Here is a 25,672-nt window from a genome sequence, read left to right on the forward strand (position 1 = left end):
GCTGCTATTTTTACTTAGGTATTTCTACTTAATGCAGATTAATTTCTTAAGTGCACAGAAATACCACAAAAGGCTTAGAGAAACAAAAAAGCCTAATTTGGATCAACTAATAACTGAGAGCAACTGTATTATTGATGAGTAACAACTGAAGGCTCTATAGATGTACAGAGACCTTGTCTAGCTGAATGTTCTTTAAATAAGGTTGCAATATGATGTTGCATATGCAAAATATTTGAGGCCAAATTAATCTTTGGTGGAACCCTGCTGACATCATTTGGCATCTCATTCCTGTCTGGATCTCAGGTGGAACTCCAGTCTTACTAAACTCTTACTAAAGCAGGGAGCAGCCTGGGTGGGAGCTCTGGTCTGCCAGAGGCCAGTTGCAAAGCTTATCTCCGCCTCTCCCCCTTGCCTGCAAGGGGTAGAGTGGCATTTGTCAGCAATCCTCACTCAGCTATGATCCCATCTGCCTGGAATACAGCACTTCTCATCCTCAGCTGTCAAACCATTTAACAGGAAAGGGCAATTTCCTTCTGCACGTTCTATAGAAAGAGAAATAAAGATGCAGAAAGATGAAATGGCTTCTGCAGCATCACCCACAGGGCTGCAGAGAGGCTGGAAATGGGGGGCAGTTCCCCTAAAACCCATCCCTGGGAGCACCCTATCATTTCCCAGCTGCTCCAAACACTGGGCAGACACACACAGCTCAAACCAGGCTTCTGAACAAAATGTGGAGAACCCTGATGAACGCTGGAATGAAGAGGATATCCCCTCTGCTGAGCTCATGAGAACTTCCTGGCTATAACAGATAATTTTATGCTTTTAAAAATACAAAGATTTAAATTCTCTTGTCTCCAAGCATCAGAAACTCACGAGCTAATGGGGGTGAAGACAGAGTGCTCTGGATAAACAGGTTATTCCATCACCATCAATTACTGTGTCTCTCTCAATTTTCTCTACAGCATGTGTCTCAGACACTGTCCCAGACAGGGCACAGAGCTACTTGCACTCCTGGTTTCAGCCAGCATGGCAATTTATTGCCTCCTTGGGAAGGCTCTGATATTTTAAAACCGCAACAGAGCTTTCTCTTTGCTTGAAAGGCAACCACTAGCTTAGCCACAGCGGAAGTATTTGCAGTGCCCTGAGAGATGAAAGCAGTTCAAAACCTTTTGGTTTTATTGGGCAAATTAAAAATAAACAAGTGCTTTTCTTTATTTCCTTTAACTCTGCTAGTGCCCATTCCCCTCCTAGGCTTTCAAAGAATTCTTCAGAAATGCAGGGATTTGACTGAACAGCCTGGAATTAAGCCTGGCATTAGAGATGGAGAAACTGAGATGCACTGTCAAGAAGATAAGAGCACCCAACCACCAACACTCTGCTCCGTGCCCCTCACTGCTTCCCATCCCCTGGCACATGCTGTCACTCACAACACCTGTTGTAGCCCAGGGTGTGGGATTCAAACCCTGGATGTTTCTGCTGTCTGACTTGAGCCAGACCCATCTTACTTCATTTTTTCATTTGTGCTCCTCTGTCTCTCCACAATTCATGATGCTCCCCACTCCCTGAGATGCTTAGTGAACAAGCAGCAAACTGTGTGTCCTCTCTCAGCCCCTTATGTTAAGGCATATGACAGCATGACCGCTGATGGGGCCAGACAAGTGCTCCTATGGCTGCAGAAGCCGTTAAAATGGTGTTCAAACCCCTCCAAATTTCACCCTCTGCATGTACAGCAGGCAGAGCCACCGCACTCTGCGAGGTGTGGGAAATGAGCTTGCAGGGAGAGCCAAGCAGGAGACGAGGGCTAAAAGTGGATGTTGACTTCACTCTCCCATTTGGGTGCGGGCGGTAGAGGTGGGTGGCCATGAACAGAGGGGAGGCGGAGGGGGCAACATTTATTTCCAGCTGCATTCATGTGTGATTTCTCTCAGTGCTAAGATTTTATGGAAAACAGCAGGAGGTGGGGAGTGGGGGGAACCAAAAAGGAAAATCACAGTCTTTGCAGCAAAACATGTTAAGGAAGAGAAGTCGTTACCATCATCACAGCCCTAAGACTCTGCTATTGTTACTGTGGGGTTTAAAAATATAACAAAACCCAAGGCTACTGGGACTACATTTCTACATCAGACACAACCACATACGATGGAAATAAGGCCACTTGACCGAGAGGCACACATCAATGTGTGGTAACAAAATGATGTTAAAAAATGCTGCTTGCAGAAAGCCTGTCTCCTAATAAACTGCAAGGTTTTCTTCACTCCCAGAGATTATGTAATATGTTCTTGCCTGCTGCTGACTCATATTTTCCAAAATATATCTGGGAAGGAAAACACATGCACATGTGTTTTAATCTATGTGTTTCCCTGTATATGTAAAAAGAAATATATATGAAAATGCACAAATGCCTGCACACGCAGGCACTCATATGTACGTTGCTGTGTGTGAGGATGAGAGCGAGGGACAGCCTGGCCTCTGTTTTAAAAAGACACTGGAGACAGATCAAACCATCACCATTTTCTGGGGCAAAACACAGCAACTGTTTAATGCAGGGAGTGTAGGAGGAGAACAAGAAACCAGGAAGCTATGGGGGGAGATGGCACTGCCTACAACCTCCAGCCAAACCTGGGCTCTGAGGACTAGACACAGTCTCATACTGAGCTTAAAACTGAGCTGGAAAAATGGCTTTTCTGACAGTTGGGGCCACTGTGACAATCTGCAAATGGCAGTGGGCTGAGAGTGCCGTCCTGTCTCAAGAGGGGATGGCACCAGCACCTGGCTTGTCAGCACCTGGTCCTGCAGCGGAGGGAGCAGAGCCAGTGCTTTCTAAATTCCATAAATCTAGGGTCTCAATCCTGTTAACGCCTGTGAATACATTTCCCAGGCTCCAGGTATGCACCGAAGAAGCCAGGCTCCTCCTGGTTGAAGACTTGTAATTATAAAGCAGCTGGCTAGTCTTAAGCATATTTGTTCCCAGCCTGCAGGTTTGTGAGGTTTAATTTCTTCGCACTGCATGTGTGTGTACTTTTAATTCTTCAGGAAAGACTTTCAGATGCTTCTGCAAAACCATCGGTGTCCAGGAGATGGAATCGATCTGCTGCTGGGCATCAGATGAGAGATTCATCTGCCCTGGACCAGAGACTGAAAATCTATCCAGATGTCAACTCTTGATCACGAAATCAAGGCAGACACTCTCCACTGATGACAGCTGAGTCTCCTTGCTGCCCCAGCACGAGTACCCCTTCCTGCTCACAGCTGCCCACAACGACACCGCAGACCCCAGCGAGCCCCCTCCTCACTGAGCGTGAGATGGCTGCACTGGACAGACACAACCGTCTCCTCTGGCCTGTGCATTTCAGCAGAAGCAGGACGCGGTTCCCCAGCACAGCACCCTGTGCCCCCACAGCCCTTCTCGATGGCGCAAGGCAGAGATACGTGGAGCTGCCCTTGCCCCTCTTTACCTTACACATACCTATGGAGAGGGAACAGTCCCTCTCCTTCATCCTTGTGTCAGATAGGTACCACATCTACGCATTCCTATATAAAGGCACCATTAGTATTCTGTGCTTTATGCATCCAGCTTTGCATATGTGCAACACCAGAGTCATATAACCTCAATTTAATACCCAAAACAACATCAGAGTAACTGTCATTTAAACTAAGTTCTTTCTTGTTTTACTTTAAAAACTTTAAAATGTTTCATCCGGATTCAAAACCTGTTCTATAATTTTACTTTTTAACTTATTTCTCATAGAACTTCACAAAAGACCAAACATCCAGTGTGCCTAAAAGGCTTTCGAATAAACCTTAAAAACAAAAATTAAAGATTGATCGCACTTTTCCAAGATTGTACTAAAACTGACTGAAGCTCAACTAGATAAGGAAAGAGAGTTGCATAAAATTAATCAGCACCTTATCAAGCCAGGAAGAAAGAATTTTAGATAACAAGCTTTCCCTAAATTTGGTATCGGAACAGAAACTTCAGCGCACAACCTATTAAGAAAACCTTGTCAGATATACTGAATACAATACAGGAGAGCAGAAGCATCAGAAATAGCGCAGGGAATGCGGTCCACAGAAATCCTTTGAAAAAAAAACCTGTTTTCTGATAATGCCAGCAGGAGCCTGATGCTTTTTTTCAAATGGAACAATTTTACTTGACAAAACTTTGCTACAGATATGCCCAGCAAATTAGCCCACTGCTTATCAGGGTAAAGCCTGGTCCTTAGGGTATTTTTCTGAATTTATATTTGTGTAACTGAGCCCATACTGCATTTTTTTAATTATAAGAAACACCCCCTGCACAGTTAGGATCTTTGCTACTTTCAAAATTCTAGTTTGGCTGATTCCTCTCCCAATATCTTTCGAGTGTGAGCTGCAACCACCCTCAAAGCCAGGGGCTCTAAGCTCCCTTACAGCAGCATAAAAACCCAAGAATTGGCACCAGGAGAAGCTTAACCCTTTAGAAACAGACACTCCCCAGGCAAACATCCTGAGTATCAAGAGAGAACTGATTTTTACTCGATGCCTCGTGAGGCTGGAGCGGCTCTCTGGTGGCACAAGGCACATCCAGGATGCTCAGGTACATCCCTGCCCATGTTGCAAACCCAATGACAATTATTCTCATCACTCCAGACAGGACATCCTCTGCAAAGGTCACCGCAAGAGGCAGGCAGGGGAGCAGAGCTGGGGACAGAGGCCATGGTCATGAGAGGCCATAGGATAGTCGGGCATGCTGCTTTCCCTACCAGAAACAAAGCGGGAAGGACCACTCTACTGACAGTCCCCCATGGCCCCCCCAGCAAAAACGCAGACCTCCCTGGGGCATGCCGTGGCATAGCTGCTTAGCTTGAGAAAGAGGGGATGCCAGAGCATGCAGCTGCCCATGCTTGTGGTGGGACAGTAAGATAATCTAGTAATAATAAATTACCTAGAAGTTAATTTCGGGGTTTATCCAAAAAAAAGAAAGAAAAAAAAAAAAAAAAGGGGGGGGGGCGCGGGGGAGGGAAGGGACAGGCTGCCAGGTTGAGCCACCTTACCCGGTGCTGTGGCAATGCGGTGACGCCACCTATTGTGACTGTTTTACCTCTGTGGCCACAGTGCCGGCACGGCAGGGCTGCCTGCTCTGACCCAAGCACCCATCGGGGCTGTGACTGCCTGCCTTGCGAGTCCTGATCAGGTCCTACGGGAAGGCAACAGGGCTAGAGAAACATTTCATCCCTCAGAGACTTAAACAAGATTGCAGAGCAAAGTGGCTGGCAGTGTAGCCCCTGCTTTACTTAGCCAGAGATGCTGCCTAAAATAGAAACGCAATCGTTGCCAGCAGTCTATACGTTATGTTATATATGTCTCAGCTGATGCGAAAGAAGGGGCAGGCGCTGAACCACATGGGACTATCCACATGGGCACGGACAGACTTTTCTGCTCTCCGAGCCTGCTATGCTGGGAGCTCTGAAATCCGCTGAAAGAGATCCTCCACCAGACTGCGAGCAGCTCACTCCACAGATCCCCAGCACAAGCCTGTCACTGACACTTCCAAATGGGAAGGTTCAAATAAAAGCGTACAAGCCAGATTCCAAGCAGCATGCCTGCTGGCCCTGCTTCACTGAGGATTAAGAAAAGGTAGTACAATCCAGTGGGCAGAGTGACCAACGGGCCCCCGAGCTTTGCTCCTGCTCCCAGCTCTGCTACTAATCCCCACCCCACCACACGCTGCTCTCCGACCACCACATGCCTCAGTTTCCCTTGCTCTGTGATGGGAGCAAAGTAGCACGCTTATGAAATTTTCTGAATACATAAGACAGAGTCAGTTGAAATCCAGAGCTAATTCTTTAAATGCCTTTATGAGGATGCTCCCTCACCCCCTAAGGCTCCCTTTAATTTGGGTGGTAAAGCTTTCAAGGCCTGCCCAACACATTCATCAACAGGAGAGCTCTGAGTACTTCTTGCCCTGAGCTCAGATGCCCTAGAGAACATGTTGTCAGTGTAGCATTTCCAACAATGCAGGAGTAATACTCTACAAAAACTGGAAATAAGCAGTCGAGGCTGCATGGTCCTTTGCTGGTGAAGAGGACAGCAGGGTTAGAGACAACCTGGCCATCTGTGGGCTCTTTCAAATTAAGACTCATTTCCACTCAGGAAAGAAATTCAACCATAACCAACAAAATAAAACAAATAAATCATGGTTCCTCCAACAGCTCTTCCTCCAGGAGCATCTATTTTTAGTGAGAAGCATAAACCACTACAGACCGCCGTCTACAACAGTTCCAACAGGCTAAATCCAGCTACACACAGTTGGGCCAATGTGGTCAGACACACACTGTTCACCTGTACTGCCACTCCCCTGCTGCCTGACCAGAACACCACCACTTTTGCAGCTACAGGATGCTGCAGAAAGGGAAGAAATAGGAGTTAATTGGTCTTGGCTATGCCTAAGTAATGGGTGATGTTCGTCTTCTACAACTGGGAAAGAGGAGCCACAAGGCAGCAAAGGAACATGCCCAAGGCCATACAGTAAATCAGTGGCAAAACCAGGATCCAGCAGAACTGTCCTCTGCCACCTCTGTAACCCCTGAACAAGCATCCTTTTCAAAAAAGGACAATAATTACACAATCATTAACATTAGGGAGTTTTTCTCAGGCTTCCTAACTTCTAGTCATTGGAGATTCCGTGTACAAGAGACAAATCCCTGCATTTTATCAAAATAGCTCTCATAACATTTCACTGAGAGACACACATTGAACATAATTATCACACCCAGTTGAGAAAGATACACACTGCGAATGCAGAATATAGAAAAAAACCAAACCCTCCTCACCAACACAGATGCATTATTAACAACATATAGCACATACAGAAACAATACAGGCACAATACATACATACATGCAAGCAAGCAAGCACTGTACACAAAGACCACCGGATCTCCCATCACAACCAGCATTCATTAAATACAGACATCAAAGAACAACAACAAAATGAAATGAACAATACAGAAGAGGGGTTCTATTGACAAACTAAAACAAAACAAACAAAAAAAAAAACTTACATGGATTTTTGGCAATTTTCCTTCAGACATTATACACAGCAGTTGGGCTGTGTACTGAATACCTGATCCAAAAAGAAATATAACCACATTATGCAAACAGATGGGGGCAGGAGTCAGGTGAACATGCAGCTCTTAACAACATTCATCTATGGGATGAGAAAGCACCTCTGCATTCCCACAGAAGGGCTCGAATCTGAGCAGATCTTCATTCACTACAGAGCATAAGCAAGTGCTGTGCTGCTGCCATCCTGGGGGAAAATCCAAATGGCAGGACAGAAAAGAGCCATCACATCAGAGACCTCTGAGCTGTCCCGTCCCCCTTTTAACTTGTCATGTGAGGTTTAAAACAGAGGTGGGAAATATCCAGGGTGGGGGAGGAAGCCTTTAAGAAAAAACTGAAAGGAAGCCCTCTTATTAGCTTTAAAGAAAGAGCATTAAAATCACAGTGAATGCAGGACTAGCAGGGATCATCCTGACACGTATGCTTTTTCCAAAGCATCCAAAGAGGGAGAAATGTATCCTTTCTCCACAGTGAGAAGGGTGCCTGAATCTTTAAGACAGCGGATTGCCGCTCAGGAGGAATGGACTTTTTATGGACTGTGTGAAACAGGGTTGCTATGATACAGTCAGAGGCATTTTCATGAATCCTGTGGCAAATAACATTGAATCCTGCTTAAGCAGACAAACAGCAAGGCAGGTCTCCCATCACCCAGCCTAACAAATACACACGAGCAATCACAGAAAGAGATTTTATGCATTATAAATATGCTATTTGCATACAAATGAATATTTTTTTCTTTGGAGCTGTACTTTCCAGAGGGTCAGTGCTTTGATTCATTTAAAGGAATGACCCCCTCTTCCCCCATCTCTGGGCTTCAGCATCCCCACAGATGTGAAGAACTCAGTGTTCACAAACCGTGGCGGAGTTATGGAGCCAAACTACCCCCGGGACCCCGACCGCAACCAGCCATACGCATGACCCGAATCATCCCACAGAGCTCAGGGAGAAGGAAAGCTCCACTACATGTAGGAACTTTACAGCGTGCAAATTACACCCCAAATTTTGCAAGCACAGTCACTTACGAGTACAGAGGATCTACTGCAAGCAACTAGGAACGCTGTCACCCCAAAAAGCTGTTAATGCAGACTGTCATGGATTGAGCCGCTCCTGAAAAGTATGGCAAGACGGAGTTGTTTAACTAGCTAATTGCTCCTGCAAACCAGATATTTCAGGGCTCCACTGCAGGCTTGGAAAATGCAAAATTGCAGGTGCGAAACTACAAAAATGGGGTTGGGGCAGGTGGCTCAAGGCCTGTTTGAAAAGGTGGCCACTGAGGACTGGGGGTGGGAAACAGGAATCAAACTAAACAAGCAGAAACACTAGCCCTTGCTAACTTTTTAGGCTTATTTCCTCTCTTTCCCCCAAAAGTCCAGTAGGAAGCCTGGTATATCAGGAACAGTGTTGCTACGATAACAAAGTTTTCTGCTCCCAACTTCCACACTCATATTGCCCTGCATAAACTTGCTTTCTTTGACTCCACCAGCACTTGGGAGAATAAAAGGTGAGGAAGTTGTAATAAAATTACATTAATTCTCTCAAGCATATTCTGTAATGGAAAAAAATAATCTCCCAGCGGTCATTCCCCCAGTAACCGAGCGTGCATGACACCCTCATCCTCCCCATGCACCCGACCAGTCACAGAGATCTCCCAGCAACACACAACTCCACCGATGGAACCAGAAGGGACTCGCAGGAATTAGCAATCGAACACAGAAGCTCCCGATACATGCGATAACATACGCCATCATGTACACGCACGCCTCCCAAATATCACCCGAGAAATACAAGCTCCAGATCAAGGAATGCACTTTGTACGCACTAGAAAACCATGTCAGGTACCAAGCATTCCTCATAGAAATCTTATTGAAAGGTAAACCTTCATGCCAGAGAGCTAACCTTGAGGAAAATAAACATTCAGACACAGTTGCATTCCATTTTTAACTCGCTGATTTGTTTTGGGGGTGTTTTTTTTTCTCATTTTTCCACCCTTGCTCCTCCAAATCACTATGTCGCTTAAAACTGTTTCACTGAAAGGATTATCTCGGCTGCGGTACGACTGATTCCCTTTCCATAGTGATCTTTACTCATTTACTGTATTTCCAGGAGATTCTGCAACCTATAAAACTAATGACATATGATAGCTAACAGGAAAGTCAAGCAAATTTGAGTTGTTTAACAACCTAAACCATCCTAAAGAATTTTTTTTTTTAAATAAAAAGAAGATTCACTCAGTATCTTACAAAGTGAAGCCGATATCTCTTGCAGTGATAGCTACAAGTGAAGAGGGGGAAACAGCCAGCAGGCACCGGAGCATCTTTGCTGGGCTTATATCACTGAGTCTTGGCTTCTCTACCCATTAGAATGGGCTACTGCCACTAAACACTTCTTGTCAGCTTTGGGGGCTGACCGTTACCACCATGGGACTCAGGGAAAATTTTTTTCCTCTCTTCTATTTACCACTAAAGCCACTTTGAAAGTGCCAGATTTGCAGCATTTAACTCAATTTCCAATCATGTCACCAGCCGAAATTGGCTCCTGAGCAATTAACTCACAGACTCTCACATGGAAATAACTATATGTCTCCATCTATAAGCTCCTGCTCTGTCTCTATGAATCAGTTACATGATTTTGATGTGTTTGGGGTTTTTTTCCCAATTAGTAGAGGACATCAAATAAATGACAGAGGAATTAGCAAGAACTAGTTAAATTATCAAGGCAATATAATTTCAGTGAATGCCAGCAAGAGATTTAAACATTTTCAAACTGCAATTTACTTTGTTTTGTTTTGAGTAATTCTGATTTTTCTAGAGGGAAAATACTATATAAAAAAACCCATAAGATTTCTGACAGAAACATAGTACAGAGACATTTTCAAGAGGAAAAGACATTACTCTTTTCAGACATTCCCTTCATATTCTCTCTAAACTTCATGCACTGATACTCGGACCCCCAGCCAGCTCTGCTTCCCAGCTGTAAACATTGCAATTTTGGTCTAGACATCTTTCAACAGAAGGACCTCTAACTAGTGGACACGTTTTCAGTAAACCTATAATATACAATTTAGCACTTCATTTTCAAGAAAATCAATGTAAATAAAGTCACACAAAAGAGCCCATCTCAAAATCTTGTTATCCTTGAGGTGGGCAAAGATTCTTCTTACATACATTACCAAAAATTATATATATATATACACACACACAAAAAAAAAAGCAAGCCAAAATAAATTTTCTGGAGAAATAAAGCAAAACCCAACCCTTCTGTATCTGTTGCTTTAGCAAAGAAAAACAAAGCATGCATTCCCTTTTTCTCTTTGATCCCTCCTTCCCAATTTGCAGAGATATAAACCACATACAAACAAGAAAAAAAAAAGCCCAGCAGGTTATGTTTCGGTCCCTCTCACACCTTTAAAGAAAGGAGCTAGGCTACATCAGTGTGGACGTAGAATTTGGAGGCTTTTGGGCTGAATATTGAGAAATCAAGTCAGATCATCAAGGCAACACAGATAAATAAGGTAAGTAGAATTTCTCTCCCTTTTTTTTTGTGGCTGAATGTTATTTTAGCAAAGATTTAATCCTTTAATAGGATTTCTCATGCCCCCTTAAAAATGTCCAGAGCTCGATTCAATTGCACACACCACCACCTCTCACCTGGCAGCTACATGGTTACTCTCACAGACATTGCACATTAACTGCTTGCTAGAAATTTCACACAAAATGACTTATTATTAACTTGAGTCTCTATTTTTAAATGAAGCAAAATAACACAGCCAGTGCTTACCACAGAAAGATATTTTCACTCTGCTTCTAACTAAATATGTATAGCTCTATCTCACTAGCACAGAACAATAAATGAATGGATTACTATTATTTATCACATTTAAAACCCAGGCAAAAGCAGCTACACTTACAGGCATACTTAAAAGACAAGACATGACAAAAGATTTAGGGAGAGATAATATACCAACGTCATACATATCACAGCGAGGCCATGTTGAAGCTCAACGCGTTTCCCCCCTCAGTAAGAAATATCTCTCTCTCTCTTTCTCTCTCTCTCTTGCCTCTCTCTCTCTCTCTCGCTCTCTCGCTCTCTCTCTTGTTGAATTGCTAGTGGTAGTAGTAGCCCCCAACAGCTCAGGAGAAAAAATCCATTTAACGAGTGCCCAGGAAGAACATGAGTATGACATTCACAAGCAATAGCACCACAATCACTGCAAAAACGACCACCGTTTGAACATCCAAGGTCATGGTGCAATGCAGAACACTGTAGTGTTCAAGATGTGGGGCTGGTAGATTTGGAGAAGTCAACCTCTGCTCTGTAAGACTGTCCATACATCCACCATGCTAGAATAGAGGAGAAAACTGTTCCTGGTTTTGGTTTTGTTCGTAATGCTTTGTGGTCTGCTTTTAGTTTATCCCCCTATCTGCTGTCTCTAGCTCATTCTGGAGCCCGCTAAGTGAAGCATCATCACAACCAGTGAGCACTTAAGACGCAAAATCCTTCCTTTAGGAAAAGAAAGCGAGCGCTGTCTGCAAGCTTCTCTCTCTCTCTCTTCCCCCCTCTCTCTCCCGGTCTCTCTCTTGCTGGCTGGCTTGCTTTTTAATTCGTCAAGCCAGTGCAGATAAGAAGCCTGTGTGAGTGTGACAGCTCTGCAAGCTGCTGCGGCTGCATCTCTCGGTGCGAGGCGGACCCTTTCGCATACTAATCAGCTCCAGTGACCAGGCAGTGAAGGGATCCTGGCTGTCAGTCAAACGCAAAAGGAAGCGCTGGCTCCATAAATACGTGAGTCTTCCGCCCGCCGTGACAGGGAGCGCCATGCAGACATGTTTTTCCCCTCTACTTTTGCGGCAGTTCAGAGAACAGAGCTGTGCAGGGGGCTGGGAAGCCGGCGTCGCGGTTGGATGCCAACGGTGAGCTCCAGGAAGGCGCCTCTGGGCTTTCTGTGCAACGCAGATCCCGTTCCTCACTGCCTTTGTACGGCGGGCACACGTCTGCCCCGTCTGCACCGCCTGCGCTAAGCTTCGGATGGAAAATATTAAACGCCAGCAAAAAGAGCCAGTGCTGCTAGGAGCCTGCTCAGACCAGGTAGGGGAGCAGGAGAACAGCGGGGAAGAAAAGCATTCGAAATAACAAAAAGGCAACCCTTGCTAACTTGGAAACTCACTGTGAGGCTGTAATGTGGGAATTTTGTAGGGGGAATCACTTTTTAGCTCCGCACAATACTATGTGCATCATCCCATCATAAATCTGTCACATAGCCTCTCTCCTCAGCACTGCACTGGGTTTTCTCCATGCTAAGAGTTAAACTGAATTCTGATTCTACAAATAGAGATGTATAAAAGGGGTGTGGGGAGTGGGACAGGATGGGGGATCTTTATTCCTTCTACAGCAGTTAGAAAAGCTCATTCCTACATTAAATTCACATACATGCTCAGGTTTTATGTTCCAGGTGCCAGTTGATATCCCAAACCTCATTCTTAGATCCCAGAAACAGCAGTTACCTCACAGAGGCATCACTCTCACACACACGCGCACGCACGCGCGCGCACGCACGCACAGATGTGCTCAGCTGGAAAAAGCAAATGATTTTACAAAGACAAATACAGAAATGTTGCCAATGCATATACATTACACACTAAAATGTGCATATGGGGCTGATCATCAGCACCTTCCAGGAAACCTTCTCAAACACACCCAGGACATTTGCACACAGAAACAAGGCAAATATGCACCAAACAAGCACTTATTTTGTTCTTCAGTAGCAAACAACATGAGTTCAGGACTTCAGGGTTTAAACCTGAACAGACATGGCCTGGAGTCAGCTCAGGCAAACAAGAGGCAGCCTTTCTTCCCATCACAGCATCCTTCCAGGGCAGATATATTTTGTCACCACCATGTGGGGAAGGGACAGGCGGGATTATGACCCTACCCCACCTCGCCATTCAAACCGGTACTAAACCCACCTGTCTACTGCAAGGCTTAGTTTATTTTTTCTTCCTTCGCTATTTGGCTTGCTGGAGGGCTCCCTCAAATGGAGCACACTTTTTCTATATCCACTGTCAAACACCGTGAAACGAGAGACCACACCAGGTGTGCAAGAACTGAGTCTCCACAGTGCCTTCCCTCCTCAGGCTCCACTGAGACCCAGTGGTCTGTGCAAGACCAGTGCGCATCCAACACACCATCCTCCTTGTTTCTAACCAGCTTTGTAGCGTGTGTGGGCTGTAACATGTTCGCAGCTGCAGAGAGTGGGTTGTGTCAAGCAACATTTGAAGTAAGAATGTTTTGGGTTAATCTGGTGGTTTCTTTTCCTCTCTTTTTCTTCCAAGTGGTAACTAAAAGCCAGAGGCTATCTCCAGCAGCTGAGACCCCCTGCTCTGTTAAAGCACAGCATTTCTCGTTCAGGAGGACAGTGAAAGGCAATTTTTCGACTGCATATTTACAAGAAGGTGCTTTAAACCTGCCCCAGGCAGGCAGCCTGGCTGCCCATTAGCACACGTGTCAGGCTGTGCTCAGGTGATGGATCTGCCTGATCACCAGCTTCCAGACCTGCACTTCCTATCAAGTATGCATTTTTAGAATAGTCTGATGCAATTTCAGGCTAATCAGAAGAGCAAACATGTAACAGATGTGGCGCATTTATTATTGTTACCATCCTTTCCCAAAATACAGGCAACTTTCCAAAATCCAAGCCTGAACTCCTACAAACATCCAGGAAATTCCAGTTTCAGTCTCAATAATAACAGTGACCTCTCCAAAACATACAACAGGCCCAAATTTAGAGGCATCTTTACGGTCAGTCAATCTTTTCCTCTAAACTGCAATGAGCACAGAGGGAGACTGGGTCTAGACCCCAGCCTCACATTCAGCCTTACTTTTAGGGGAAGCACAGCAGAGATGTTCTACCTGCCCACAGCAGCCCTGAGGGCCCAGACCTCCACAGGCACACCCCCCTGCGCTGTTACTGTCCTCTCAACGCCAAGAACGGGAAGCGACGGCAGGATTTCAAGGCAGACTCCTCTGTGCCTTTGCATATAGATAGGGGGGGCAAAAACTGGGCAGGTGGAAGCAGCACAGGCCTAAGAAATATCCAGAAAAAAGGGGCAGTGGCTATCACACATGCTCAATAGCTACTTCCGTAGCTGAAAAAGAGGATTTCATTACAAGCGCTGTGCCTGGCAGGTCTCAGGCAGTCATTCTGCAAGAGCTGAGCCAGTCACAGCACAGGGGAGGGCAGAGATTATAAATAGAGGTGATGAAGCCAGCCCCCTGCCTGTAACTGCAGGCAGGAGGTCCCCTGCTATCACTCACCATGTACAGCTTGTGCGTCACAAGCAGCTGCAGACCGAGGGGTGACAGCTGTGGAGACCCCACCCCCGTCCTCCCTGGTCCTAGAGGTTGGGAGAGAGGCGTGCAGTGCTGCTGTAGCCAGGGGGGCTCCAGCCACACTGTTCCTCCTCCCCAGGTCACACTCCAGAGCAAACACCCCAAAAGATCAGACAGGAAAGCAGTGGGTGCCTCATGACGTACAGATGCAAATATTAAGCTCCAGTGAAAGTTGTGTGTGTAACAGCTACTGAGCGATCAGCACAGATTTACTGCACAGAAGCTTCTATTTAAATTATAGTCACAGTATTCCCAATAGTACTTACTGCTTTATATAATTTCCCATGCCTTCTGCATGTACTCAGTGTTAATTTTACTATGAAAATGGATGGTACTTTCTCTTAGAAGGCTACTGAAAAAGAACACCTACACATCAGGGGTTTATATAAAGCCACCACAAAGTTTAACTTCATGTAATGCTTTCTGAAAAGTTTAGTCTAACTTTCTGTATAGAGCTAAACTGAGGAACAAGAAGAAAAGATCTGTAATGGTTATACAAAATACCACCTTCCCTTTCAGAAACACAATATGTAATGCAAGATCGGCGATGGCTTCTTCTGTATGAGAAAGCAGTTTTGAACTTCAGCACCTCTACACCGAGCATATCAATTAAGGAAGGAGCCAGGGCTTCCACTGATACATCGCAGGCCTACATCTATATGCATACATAAACCTCTATATACACAGAGAGATAGACACAGTATTCTGAACTCCCACATAACAGACAAATCAGAAGGGCACCTACAATAAAATTAATTACAATATGGTGATTTTGAGGCAAGCCTCTGAAGCAGATGATGCCAAGTCTTCATTCCTTATGTGTGTAATACATTAGGCTCAGCCATGTGACCACGACTCCCTCCAATGGATGTCTCTAGCAATTAGCACAACCCACTACTTGCAGCTAAACAAACACAGCTCTAACTCAGGAGCAAGGGTTTATATTTGAATGCTTAAAAGTCACCTATATTCCACTCCCATCGACAGGTACAGTGTCTCTGCATGGGCTGGCAGGATAGTCTAGGGGTGTGTGGCGGTACAGGGTTTCAGGTCCAATTCCCTGTTCTACCTTAGATCCCCTGTGCAGATTAACAGCCTCCACTGCAGCAATCTCTTGGACAGGCAGAGGCGTCTATGTTTTCCTAACACATCAGCTCCATCTTCCATTAACCACAAAAATGAAGCACTCTGACTCATAACCTCAACACACACTCAGTGAATTCTGTTAATGTCGCTGTAGGAAGCAGCGTGGCTGAGCTCTGGGATTTGGCATGTGCATCCCAACTCCGACAGGCCAGGAAAACCTGCTCATCAGTTGGTCAAAGGAGATAAATCTTTCAGTGAATTTGGGAAAGTTTCAAACAAATCCCAGCGTGTCTCATGATTCTAAGTGGGAATAAAACTATGGTTGTGTTCGTCTGGACTGGATGAGAGCCATGGATTAGGGGGAAATGGCTGCTGGTTGTTGTCAGTCCTGAACTGCTTTGGTTCTTCTGTAGTTCTCTCTGAGCACAAGCCCCATCTCAGACCTATATGGCACCATGAGAGAAATATAAACTTTTCATTTGAATTAACACTGCCCTCAAAGAAGAACAAGCAGCAGTGGTACACAGGGATGTGTAAACTGGAGGTGGGCAACTGCTCTTCCACTCCCAGCCTCCTCTGCTTGGCACTTAATGAGTGTAGACTGCAATGTCAGACACTGACGTGGGGTTTGAGTCACAGACTTGGTTAGAGATTATGAGAAGACCATCAAATTAGTTATTTTTTTTCCTAAATCTAGCCCAGAATTAAGCTCAGGGCTTCAGAGATTAAAGGTGGGATTATGATTTGCTAAATTTCCAAAAAGGAGGATTTTCTTAAACTGGGAGTTGCCTCTTTTTCCTTTCTCTTCACAGTAAGTCTTATACACTGCCCTCTTCTCCCATCCTCTAGCCAGAATGCAAGGTGCCAGCCTACGAGCTGCAGATATGCTGTAAGGGGCAGTTTCTTCCTCAAGAGTCTCCGTGGTCTTGTACGTTTATGGATTGGCTTCATGGGAAGCTTTGAAAATCCCCAAATGCCTAAAATTCCTTACACAAACTGAGAAGCAGGTAAAATGAAGGAACATCTGTAAAGACTCAGACTCGGGGGGCTGATTTTGGCAGTTAAAAATTCTTCCAGTCACCCACTCTTCCTTGCCTGTCCATGCCATCCTTCAAATGCAAAGCTTCCTCACTGTCCACATGAACTCGACTTTCTTCCAGTAACTTCCTCAACTTCTCTCTTTTGTCCTTTCTTTTGCTTGCTCTACACATCTCTTAGAAGCTTTTATTTCATCTCACCTTCTGCCCCAGCTCTCCCTCCTATGGCAGCTCAAGTGTCCACTACCAGAGAGACAAACAAGGAAACAAAGTGGTGGGGTGGCTGGAACAAGCACAGCTTCCTCCAGCATCTTCCACATTAGCTGCACAACACGTTTTAGCAACAGCACAGCACAGCTAGGCAAGAGAATGATTCATTTATAGAAGTTATATTAAATACAATTACAGAAAGACAAAAGGGAAAGAAAGAGAGGTGGGCAAGGATAAGATAATGATTCTCAAAAGCTGGTGAGGCATAGTCTTCAGAGGAAGAACTGCATAAGAAAAGGCTGAGCTGAGAGCCTGCAAAGCAGTGAAATAGGAGAGAAGGTGGATGGGGAAGAAAGCAGAGCGAGACCCCATGAAGCAAGCTGCTCTGGTAGCAAGGCGACGAGTGCTGGAAAAGAGAATAAACCAAGATTTTAAGCCCATTTTTGCAATGCTTAAAGAACATAGGGCACTGCTGGAGGTTGAGTTTGCTACACTGCTTAACCTGCATGACCAACTAGCCAAGAGCATTATACAAAGCTCAGAGGCTATGGTGACAGATCTGAGCATCTCTGGGTCACTGCTCTAAACATCCCATGAAGGAGAAAACCACGAATTTCACTAAAAGAAGCATGACATCTCCACAGCTTGACCCTTGGTAGACGTACTATACACAAAGACATATAGAGCTCAGGCAAGCTGCAGGAGATGAACTCTTTCCCATTCTTCACCAGTACTAATTTTATCTCAGAAAACAAAAAGTGATACACAACAGAATTATGGTCCCAGTGTAGACATTGATTTATTTATAACCATTTTAATTAATACTAACAGCCAGACAACAATCAAAGGTAGGCCAGGGATGTTGCAATATACTTGTGCACCAGCCCTGGTTAACCACCCTCCTGAAAACTAACCATGTTCCAGATGAAAAGGTCTTAAACCCTTGAGCAAAGGGTAGTAGTGGCATGTCGGATAAGAGACAAGGCTGGCCTTGGACAACATCTGGAGACCTCAGTTAATCCTAGTTCCTTCTACAAACAGAACCAGCATCTCAGTAGATGGTGCTCTTTCCTCTGTCGAAGAATTAAAGCACTTACATGATGCTGGGGGGGTGGGTGGGGGGGGGTGGTGGTGGAATAAAGCCAAAACCTTTCACTGTTGTCTTATAAGTGCCCAGATGCTTCTTCCAGAGCACCCTGACCAGGTGTCATCTGCATCCTAGCATGGCTCAGTGCTAACATCCTGCCCTCAGCTGCCATGCTGTGCTACACATCCACCACAGCAAAGCTTTACCCCAGTACTGGCTGCGCTACAAGGGGTGATGTACTGATACAATCTTTCTGTAACACTATACAAGTCATGCTGAAGTGGCATGGAAAGCGAGCCTGTCTGGGGGTTGATTCCATTGTGCTTGCCTGGATCTCGGTAAGAAGAACAAAACTTCTATTTTTAAGTTTATTTGAACTTAAAGCATTAAGACAAACTAAAATCTCATGCCCCTGGCAATCATGTTGCAAGTGCTTTCTCTTTTCATTGCATCTGTGCCACACCCCAGCCTCAGACTCCCGATTTTGAAAAAGAAAAGGAAAAAAACTTTCAAATCCTGCAGAAGTCAGATGTGGTAACACTAATTACCCTGGTCACAGAGAAAGACTTCAGGGATCAAGAAAGTTCAGTTCAAAAAGACCCATCAAATTCAGATGTTCATTTCAACCTTATGTAAGCTCTCTTTTATCTGAGAAAAACCACCACGGCCTAGAAATACATTGACGTTTACTTCTTAATTTTACTTTTCAGGCTTCTGGGCTTGCAGTTGAGCCTGGAAACAAGGCAAAAAAAGCAAAACCCAAACTGCAGAAAAATTCAAGACAAGTCCCTTCCTTCCACTGCTCCCTCCAGGCACTCTTACAGAAACTCCAGTGCTTCTGCTCTCATTTCTGACATCACATCTTTATGTCAGCACATGCCTGGACAAAGTGGTAAGCAGCATTTCTGACATCACATTGCAGAGATCTTTATGTCAGCACATGCCTGGACAAAGTGGTAAGCGGAAAGAAAAATGCCCACCCACTAGAAACTACCTTAGTAAACCCAGGGTCAGTGTCCCCAGTGTGGTCCCTGAGAAACAGAGCCGCACAGATACAAAGAAGAGAAAGCTCTTCACCGTGAAAATCAAAGGGTGTATTTCAGCTTTGCCACAACAGGGAAGGTCCTTTGAAATCCAGTGCATCACATTCCCTACGCAGTTAAAAAGCATATCTAATAGAGTATTTTCACCTGCCTAAGCCTATGGAGGTCCAGCAATTAGCAGTACAAGAGTGAGATGCCGGACAGAACGGAAAGAGCGTGATCCATGATGCACATACTAAACAGCAACGTCAGAAACTACTCAGAGGAAAAAGCAGAAAAGAAGAGAAAGTTTCTGGTTCCGCTCTATGACTTTATTGACTGACCTTGCAGAAAGTGTGGGTTTAACATGCAGCCCTCCTGCACGAGGACTCTCCTCTCTCCACCGAACAGATTATAATCAGCTATTCTTATGGGCATGGCCAAATCAGGCCCTGCCCCAGTGCACCATGAGACATAAAAAGGCTTAGGAATTTGAAAGTCCTGATGCAGTACACTCCTTGGGACTTGTTATTCAACTTTTTACTGCTGCTCTGTCAGCATGAGCTTACTCTGAGGGAAATACAAAATTATCCCCCATGTATGTATTAGGAAAGCTGAGCCCAGGCACAGTCCCGTGATTTACTGAGAACCATGACACAATGCTGTGGCAGACGGGAGCAGAAGCCCCAGCCCTGCTTCATGAAAGAGGACGAGGTTGTAAAGAAATCTCCTGCAGCTCCTTGCAGCCCTCCTCATGCCCATTCTGTGACACTGATGGATCTGGCTTCCCTGGATTTCTCCTTGTCAAAACATTGAGTACAGAAAACAACATCTTATTAAGAAGCTGACCCATGGGCCTCATGTTCCTCGCACAAATTAACCTAGAGAGCTAGATGTGTTTCATAGAAATCATTTTCTCCCCCTCTCTGTGCCTCCCAAAAAAAGGAGAGGGAACAGCCTATGGAATCTGGCCCTCTTTTAATAAAGAAAACGATGCAAGATAACCTAATGAAGTAGGAATTCCAGCTGGGTATCAGTAGATGCATGAATAGAACAGAAAACATTCATTTTTATCAGCAGTAATATCATCATTAAAAAGGAAAAACAAGTTTAAAGCTTTTTTCTGTCTTTCTTTTTTTCTTTCTCCAATGAGGCAAATGAATGCCAGTAGGTTTTCATTTCCTATTCCATGCCGGCTCAGTGGGGCTGCTTGCAGTGAGAGGTAGCACAGGCTGCGGTCTCCGCCTGATGCTATACAACAGCCTTCCAGGAACGACCAGCGCTGCCCTCCTGCCGACTGCTCGTGACAATGTGCGACTGCAGTGAGCCAAAGGGACACTCGCTGTGCGGGATCACACAGATAAACCTGCCTGCTGGAGGACATGGGTTAAACACAACGGGCACAGAAAAGAACCTGGTGTTGCGTTGGCTTCTTCAAGAAGCACACATTGCACTTCTGCATCATTCATCAGCAACACCAACACAGAAATTTAATGGGATATAGCAGAGGTTCACTGTGCTATCCAAAACATGGCATTTCAGGAGTTCTGAGTGCTTCAGCCTGCAAAGCTGAGAACAACTATGGCAGAGAAGGTGTGGTATACTTTGCTGCATGCCCAATGTTATCTTGGGTTAATTTCAGGAATTCTGTAGCATAGCAGAGCTGGGGACACAGAAGTTGGGAACCCCTCTGAACAGAGCACTTCTGCACATGAACGCACCTCTTTGGGTTCAGTGGGAGTTCACCAGAGCTCCAAATCAACAACTGGACTTTACTTCTCACCCACACCCTCCTACTAGACCAACTCAGAGATTTCACAGCCTGAAAGTGGCTCCCAGATATGACGCTCCTGCCATTCTCTAACAATATTCATCTTCCCTTTCCCTGCCCATGTTACATAATAGGCAACTTTATTTATTTTTTTCATAAGACGCCTTTTCATAACAATAGCAACTATTGGACACCAAGATAACTTGATGAATTTTGGCTATTATCTAAGAGCTTAGTCACTCAGGGAATTAGTCATGTTCAAAATAACAGCCAGGCTCAAAGAGATTCAGAGCAACCATTCTGGAGCAGAAGCAGCTAATGTCATAAATACATTAAGATGTCAGCTTGAAGCATTTCAGAGATTTTTCAAGAATTGTTTAAAAAAAGAAAAACACTTTGACTAGATACAAGGAAATCAGGTTCTTAGCAGTTAAAACAACACTGCAGTTTACAAAGCCTGCTGTGCTCAAACACCAAAACCCTTAACACAGGAGGGACAGATGGACTTTGTGACCACACAGCGAGAGCGGTTTCCCTGCGAGTGCATCCTGCTCGATGCTTCACATTTCTACAGCACCCTCCAAGCAACAGTCTCAAAGGGTTTTCCAGACACCCCTGATGTACCATCAAGACATATCTCAGGATAATCTTATTGGCACGTCTGTTATCCAGTGGGTAGGAACTGAGGCACAGAGCCATGGGTTTTGCATGGGAAAAGAGCCAGGCCACCTCACAGCCACTTGTGAGATTGACACAATCAACAGTGTATATCAGGTATTTATCCAAATATTTTTATTTGCCATAAGATAAATAACCAGATAAATTAACCTGGACACTTCTTGTGTACTCTCATAGCAACACCAGTAGCAAGCTATCATTGAAAGGTGAAAGAAGCCCCAAACGGGGAGTGAAATGGAAAACAGAACAGAACCTACATGGGTGAGAAAAATCCCACAAAGAAATGCATTTGGTAGGACTTAAGGTTTTGGAGGTCTATGGCATTGCAGTGTGCACAGAACTCCCCAGTGCATGCAGAGCTCATTCAACCCAAGTATCAACCTCCCGTGAAAACACATCCCAGGATGAACAGGAACAAACCTGCCATAAGCCACCCTTCTGTGGAAAAGGCCCTCCTTGCTGAGGCTGCAGGGTATGGAGACGACAGACCAAACACATCTCCTGTGGGACACCCGAACTGTTCAGCAGGTCACTGGGGCTTCCCCAGGTGCTTCACTGCGACACGCTCAACCAGCAGCAAGCCCAGTGCTCTCTGCTCCCTCTGGTCTCTGTGGCAGCTCAGGGTGCTCTGGGCCTCTTAGGTCCCATTTTTCCCTAATGCCTGGATACTGCAAGATCCTTTTTCCATCCCACCCTGGCCTGGCTTCTCTCCACCAACTGCATTTGCTTGTTCAATCTCTCAAAAATGAAAATCGGACCAAACCTGCTTCCTTCCATTTCTCTTTTTCCCAAATTCACATTGAGCTTTCCAGGATTATGGAGTGCAAAGAGCTTTTGTACTTTAAATATCCCTTGATTTGCAGACTGACAAGTGGAGAGGAATCAGTAAGGAAAAAATGTAAGAAAGTTTCTGGCTGCTGAACTGCCCTCCTTACGAGTATCTCCACCACTTGCAGTATTTGGCCCTTTTATTTACTGAACTCCTTTTCAGTATTTTAAGTTGTGATTATTTACTTTTTGTTTATGACAGAAATGTAAAGTATCAACAACAGATTGATTTTAAATATTTGAACTACATGCACTGTAAAAATATGGCTATATATGCTTGTTAAAAAAAAAAATAGAAAAAAAGACTGGGACTCCATATCTGTTGAAGCTAATGGCTGCATTCACTTCGACTTTCACAGGCGAACATTAAACCCAGAAGTAGACCCTTGGTAAGGAAATACCAAGGAAGATGCCTGCTTGTCTTTCTGTAATACAGGCAAAGGCTTAGGGAAAAACTCTGCCCTTGGCCAGATAAAAAACTATTCCAGAAAAGGCTGTATTATGGCATGATTTAAACTAACTCATTTCATTATCATGCCAAATCAATAGTCTCTGTGAAAAATGCCTAACCAAATAATCATCATACTTACAATGCCAATCAGATGTGTAGATTTATTCTCATCACTACCAATGACAATTAGTTTCATCTTTCTAAGTTAGAAACAGATACTTGCAGAGTTTAGCAACTTAGTACCAATGAACCATGTAAAATACCCTCATGGGATGCTAGCATAATTGGCAAAAGATTAATTGTTTAAAAAACAGAAAGCAACACATGCAAAGGAGGGAAAAAAAAAAAAAAAAAAAAAGAAACCCCTACAGCTTAATATTATGGACTAACAGGTAGGTTTAAGGAGCTGATTTAGAAATAAAGAGCCACCTGCGATGAGAATAAAAGGTACTATCACTTGTAAAGTATTAGTGACATGCTTCTTATAAATGACAAACTCTCAAAGGGAGCAGGTCTGATTCTTTAACCCAAGCCAGCACTGAGAACAATAGAAAACAGCACTTTCAATAAATCAGTGCTGTGCAGAACTTCTGAGAAATCAGTCTAAAATCCAGGTTTAGACCAATGTGCCTGAGCAGAACAAATGATGCTACCCAAAATAAATTTCTATTGTTGTTCTTTAGTAGATACACAGAAAATAGTATCAGATTTTAAAAAAGACAGCTGAAAATCCATAATAGAGGCTCAGTGCTCACGAAAATTGGTCCAGTGTTGCTCTAGATGAAAGGCTAAGGCTCTTCACTGTATGGTAGGCAGCTTAATGTCCATGGACGTACCAGCCAGCCTTCACTTAGAAGTAAACTGAGCCATTTTATATTGCTGGAGCACGTTTTAGCCAGTAGACTGAGACGGTAATATTCATACGGCCTTGCTAAAATGCAGCTACTTCTGGTGTGGAATAACACACTTGTTTAGCAGAGTACAACAATACGATCCAACATTTTAAGTACTAAACATAACTTACCAATGGGGACAGCGAGCAAAATCTGCATTAGATAAAAGCTAGCTGTCTGCACTGGCACTTGGCCAGGACATCTGGACCAATATGCCTTGTCTTGCAACAAGGGAGCAGAATTAGTACAGACCAAGCATCACCAGGTCCTTGGCTTTGCAGCGCAGCATGAAGCTCGCTCCCAGCAGCCCAGCGCTCCCAAGCACGGGAGCACTGCTTCCCCGTTAAATCCCTCGGACCACAGCCACCCATCCCTGGGAAACCAGGCTCCTTGCTTGCAAGCAACTGCAAAGACCTCTGCTGCATTTATCTTATTTGGTTCAGTTTTACTTTATTGATTTGTAATCATTTTTCATCTTATTTTGAGATGATCTAGAGATACATGGAGCATCTTCAAATACTGCTGAGGTTGTTCAACTGCTGTATGAAATACAGAAACCACAGCCCTCTCTCATTTTTCCCTTATTGGAAGGAGCAAAATTGGGGAATTCCAGGGTAGAACCTGCTTCAAAAATCAACCACCGGAGTTTCACTATCCCAAAAAAATATTTAAAATTACAGGCTATTCAGCAATCACTATAATTTCTCTCTTAGACAGGGCAAAGATTAGACTAATCACAACAAAATAACAAAGTCCCCCTCATTGCTAGCAGCAAGAAAGGAAGCTGGAAAAGTAAGAGGGCAAGAAAGTGTCAAGTCTTGTGCTATGTCCATTAGAAAAGCATTTTGCCCTCCACCACATACCCTCCTCTCCCCACCACAGCTCAGCAGTCACTGGGGAGGAAAAAAGGATGAAAGAACCACATCCAGCTTTCCATCACCACTTTTCTTTCAGCATAGTAATCTCTGAGAATGTAAATCGACAAATGGGTGAAAGGTGATTTGTGTTGCTTAGACACCGGTGGAGAGGAGAACAAGTGCTACACTGGCATGCATTCGGGAAGGTGCTGGGACAGGGTGGCAGAGGGGAAGGAAAAGCCTGGATGCTCAGAAGGTGGGAGGAGGGAGCAAACCCCCAAACTGTTGCTGGGTGGTAGACAAGCCTTATACAGAACCCTAAATAAATTTGCTATGTGCTGCAGGCTGCTGTCTACACCCCCACATTACACTTCCAGCACCAGCTTCAGAGTCTTTCAGAAGCATAAACCATTAAGCTCCTGTTTGTGTAAGTATCTTAAAGGGGATGGAGGGCAGCAGCAAGCTGCACAGGGCGTCACGGAGCTGGCAGCCGGGCATCTGGCAAGAACGGGCAGCGATTTCTGTGCCGGCTCCAGAATCATCCCCGCTGCCAGTAACATCTGCCAGGTGCCCCCAACAGAGCTGAAATACAGGGGCTGAGCCAGGAGGTGCCAGCAGCCCATGCTGCCCGGTGCTGCCAGGCACCAAGAGCAGGTTCATGCCACAGGACCAGCACAGAGAGATGCCTCGAGGCTACCCACAAGATGGAAAATGCCCAGGGAAGGGGGAAAAAAAAGAAGAAGAAATAATAATTTAAAAAAAAAAAAAAACAACAAACCCCTGCAAAACCCAGCCCAGCGCAGAAAGGGTAAAGCAAGGGGAAATGCTACTGCAAAGAAAAGCTCTACAAGGAGGGAGAGATGGGGGGGAGGAGGAGTATCACAGTAACAACCGCATCTCTTCACCGGGAAGTTTCTGAATGAGGAACTGGGACCCTTGCTGAGATGGGGGAACTTCCCCACTTTCCCTCCTAGCAGATGCAGCCCCTCAGAGATTTACTCCAGGCACAGTGAGGGCATCTGCAAATTGGAAGTATTTTTATTGTTGTTGTTGTTGTTGTTATTAAGCAGAGCTGTCAAATAAACTGCTTTCCTGAAGCCTCTGCACTTCAGAGGAGTGTTTTATTTTACAGTCTGATGCAAGGAAAGGCAGGGACGCTCCAGCTCAGCAGCAGATTCTGGCTCCCCCCGCACTGCAACTTATCATCCACGGAAGGGGCAGATCTGACAGGTCCCAGTGGCAGTAACGCTGCTGACAGCCAGCAGC

The 25,672-nt window shown here is 44.9% G+C and overlaps 2 protein-coding genes across 9 annotated transcripts in view; both read right to left on the bottom strand.

The window, feature by feature from the left end:
* ARHGEF9 (Cdc42 guanine nucleotide exchange factor 9) overlaps positions 1-25,672 on the bottom strand; it is a 221,805-nt gene that overhangs the window by 107,627 nt on the left and 88,506 nt on the right. Inside the window, exon 1 of one of the 8 annotated variants that reach the window (XM_056359676.1) lies at positions 11,075-11,209. The exons of 4 other annotated variants lie outside the window; for them this stretch is intronic. Coding sequence is in view for 3 of the 4 variants with exons in the window: in XM_056359671.1 (XP_056215646.1) it covers positions 7,043-7,072 (30 nt within the window). In the remaining variant the exon portion in view is untranslated. Of the gene's footprint in view, positions 1-7,042; positions 7,113-11,063; positions 11,210-25,672 lie in introns of those variants that run through there. 3 more of the 8 variants (XM_056359673.1, XM_056359674.1, XM_056359671.1) reach the window with 3 other exon arrangements.
* LOC130158728 (uncharacterized) lies at positions 11,252-11,431 on the bottom strand. Its single transcript, XM_056359678.1, has one exon. It carries the CDS (start codon positions 11,429-11,431, stop codon positions 11,252-11,254), a length of 180 nt encoding a protein of 59 aa, XP_056215653.1.

Source organism: Falco biarmicus, chromosome 14 (assembly GCF_023638135.1).
Source record: "Falco biarmicus isolate bFalBia1 chromosome 14, bFalBia1.pri, whole genome shotgun sequence".
NCBI classification, from domain to species: Eukaryota; Metazoa; Chordata; class Aves; order Falconiformes; family Falconidae; genus Falco; species Falco biarmicus.

Bases quoted from the DNA above. Each gene is read 5' to 3' on its own strand.
- LOC130158728 (XM_056359678.1), bottom strand. From the start codon at position 11,431: ATGGACAGTCTTACAGAGCAGAGGTTGACTTCTCCAAATCTACCAGCC.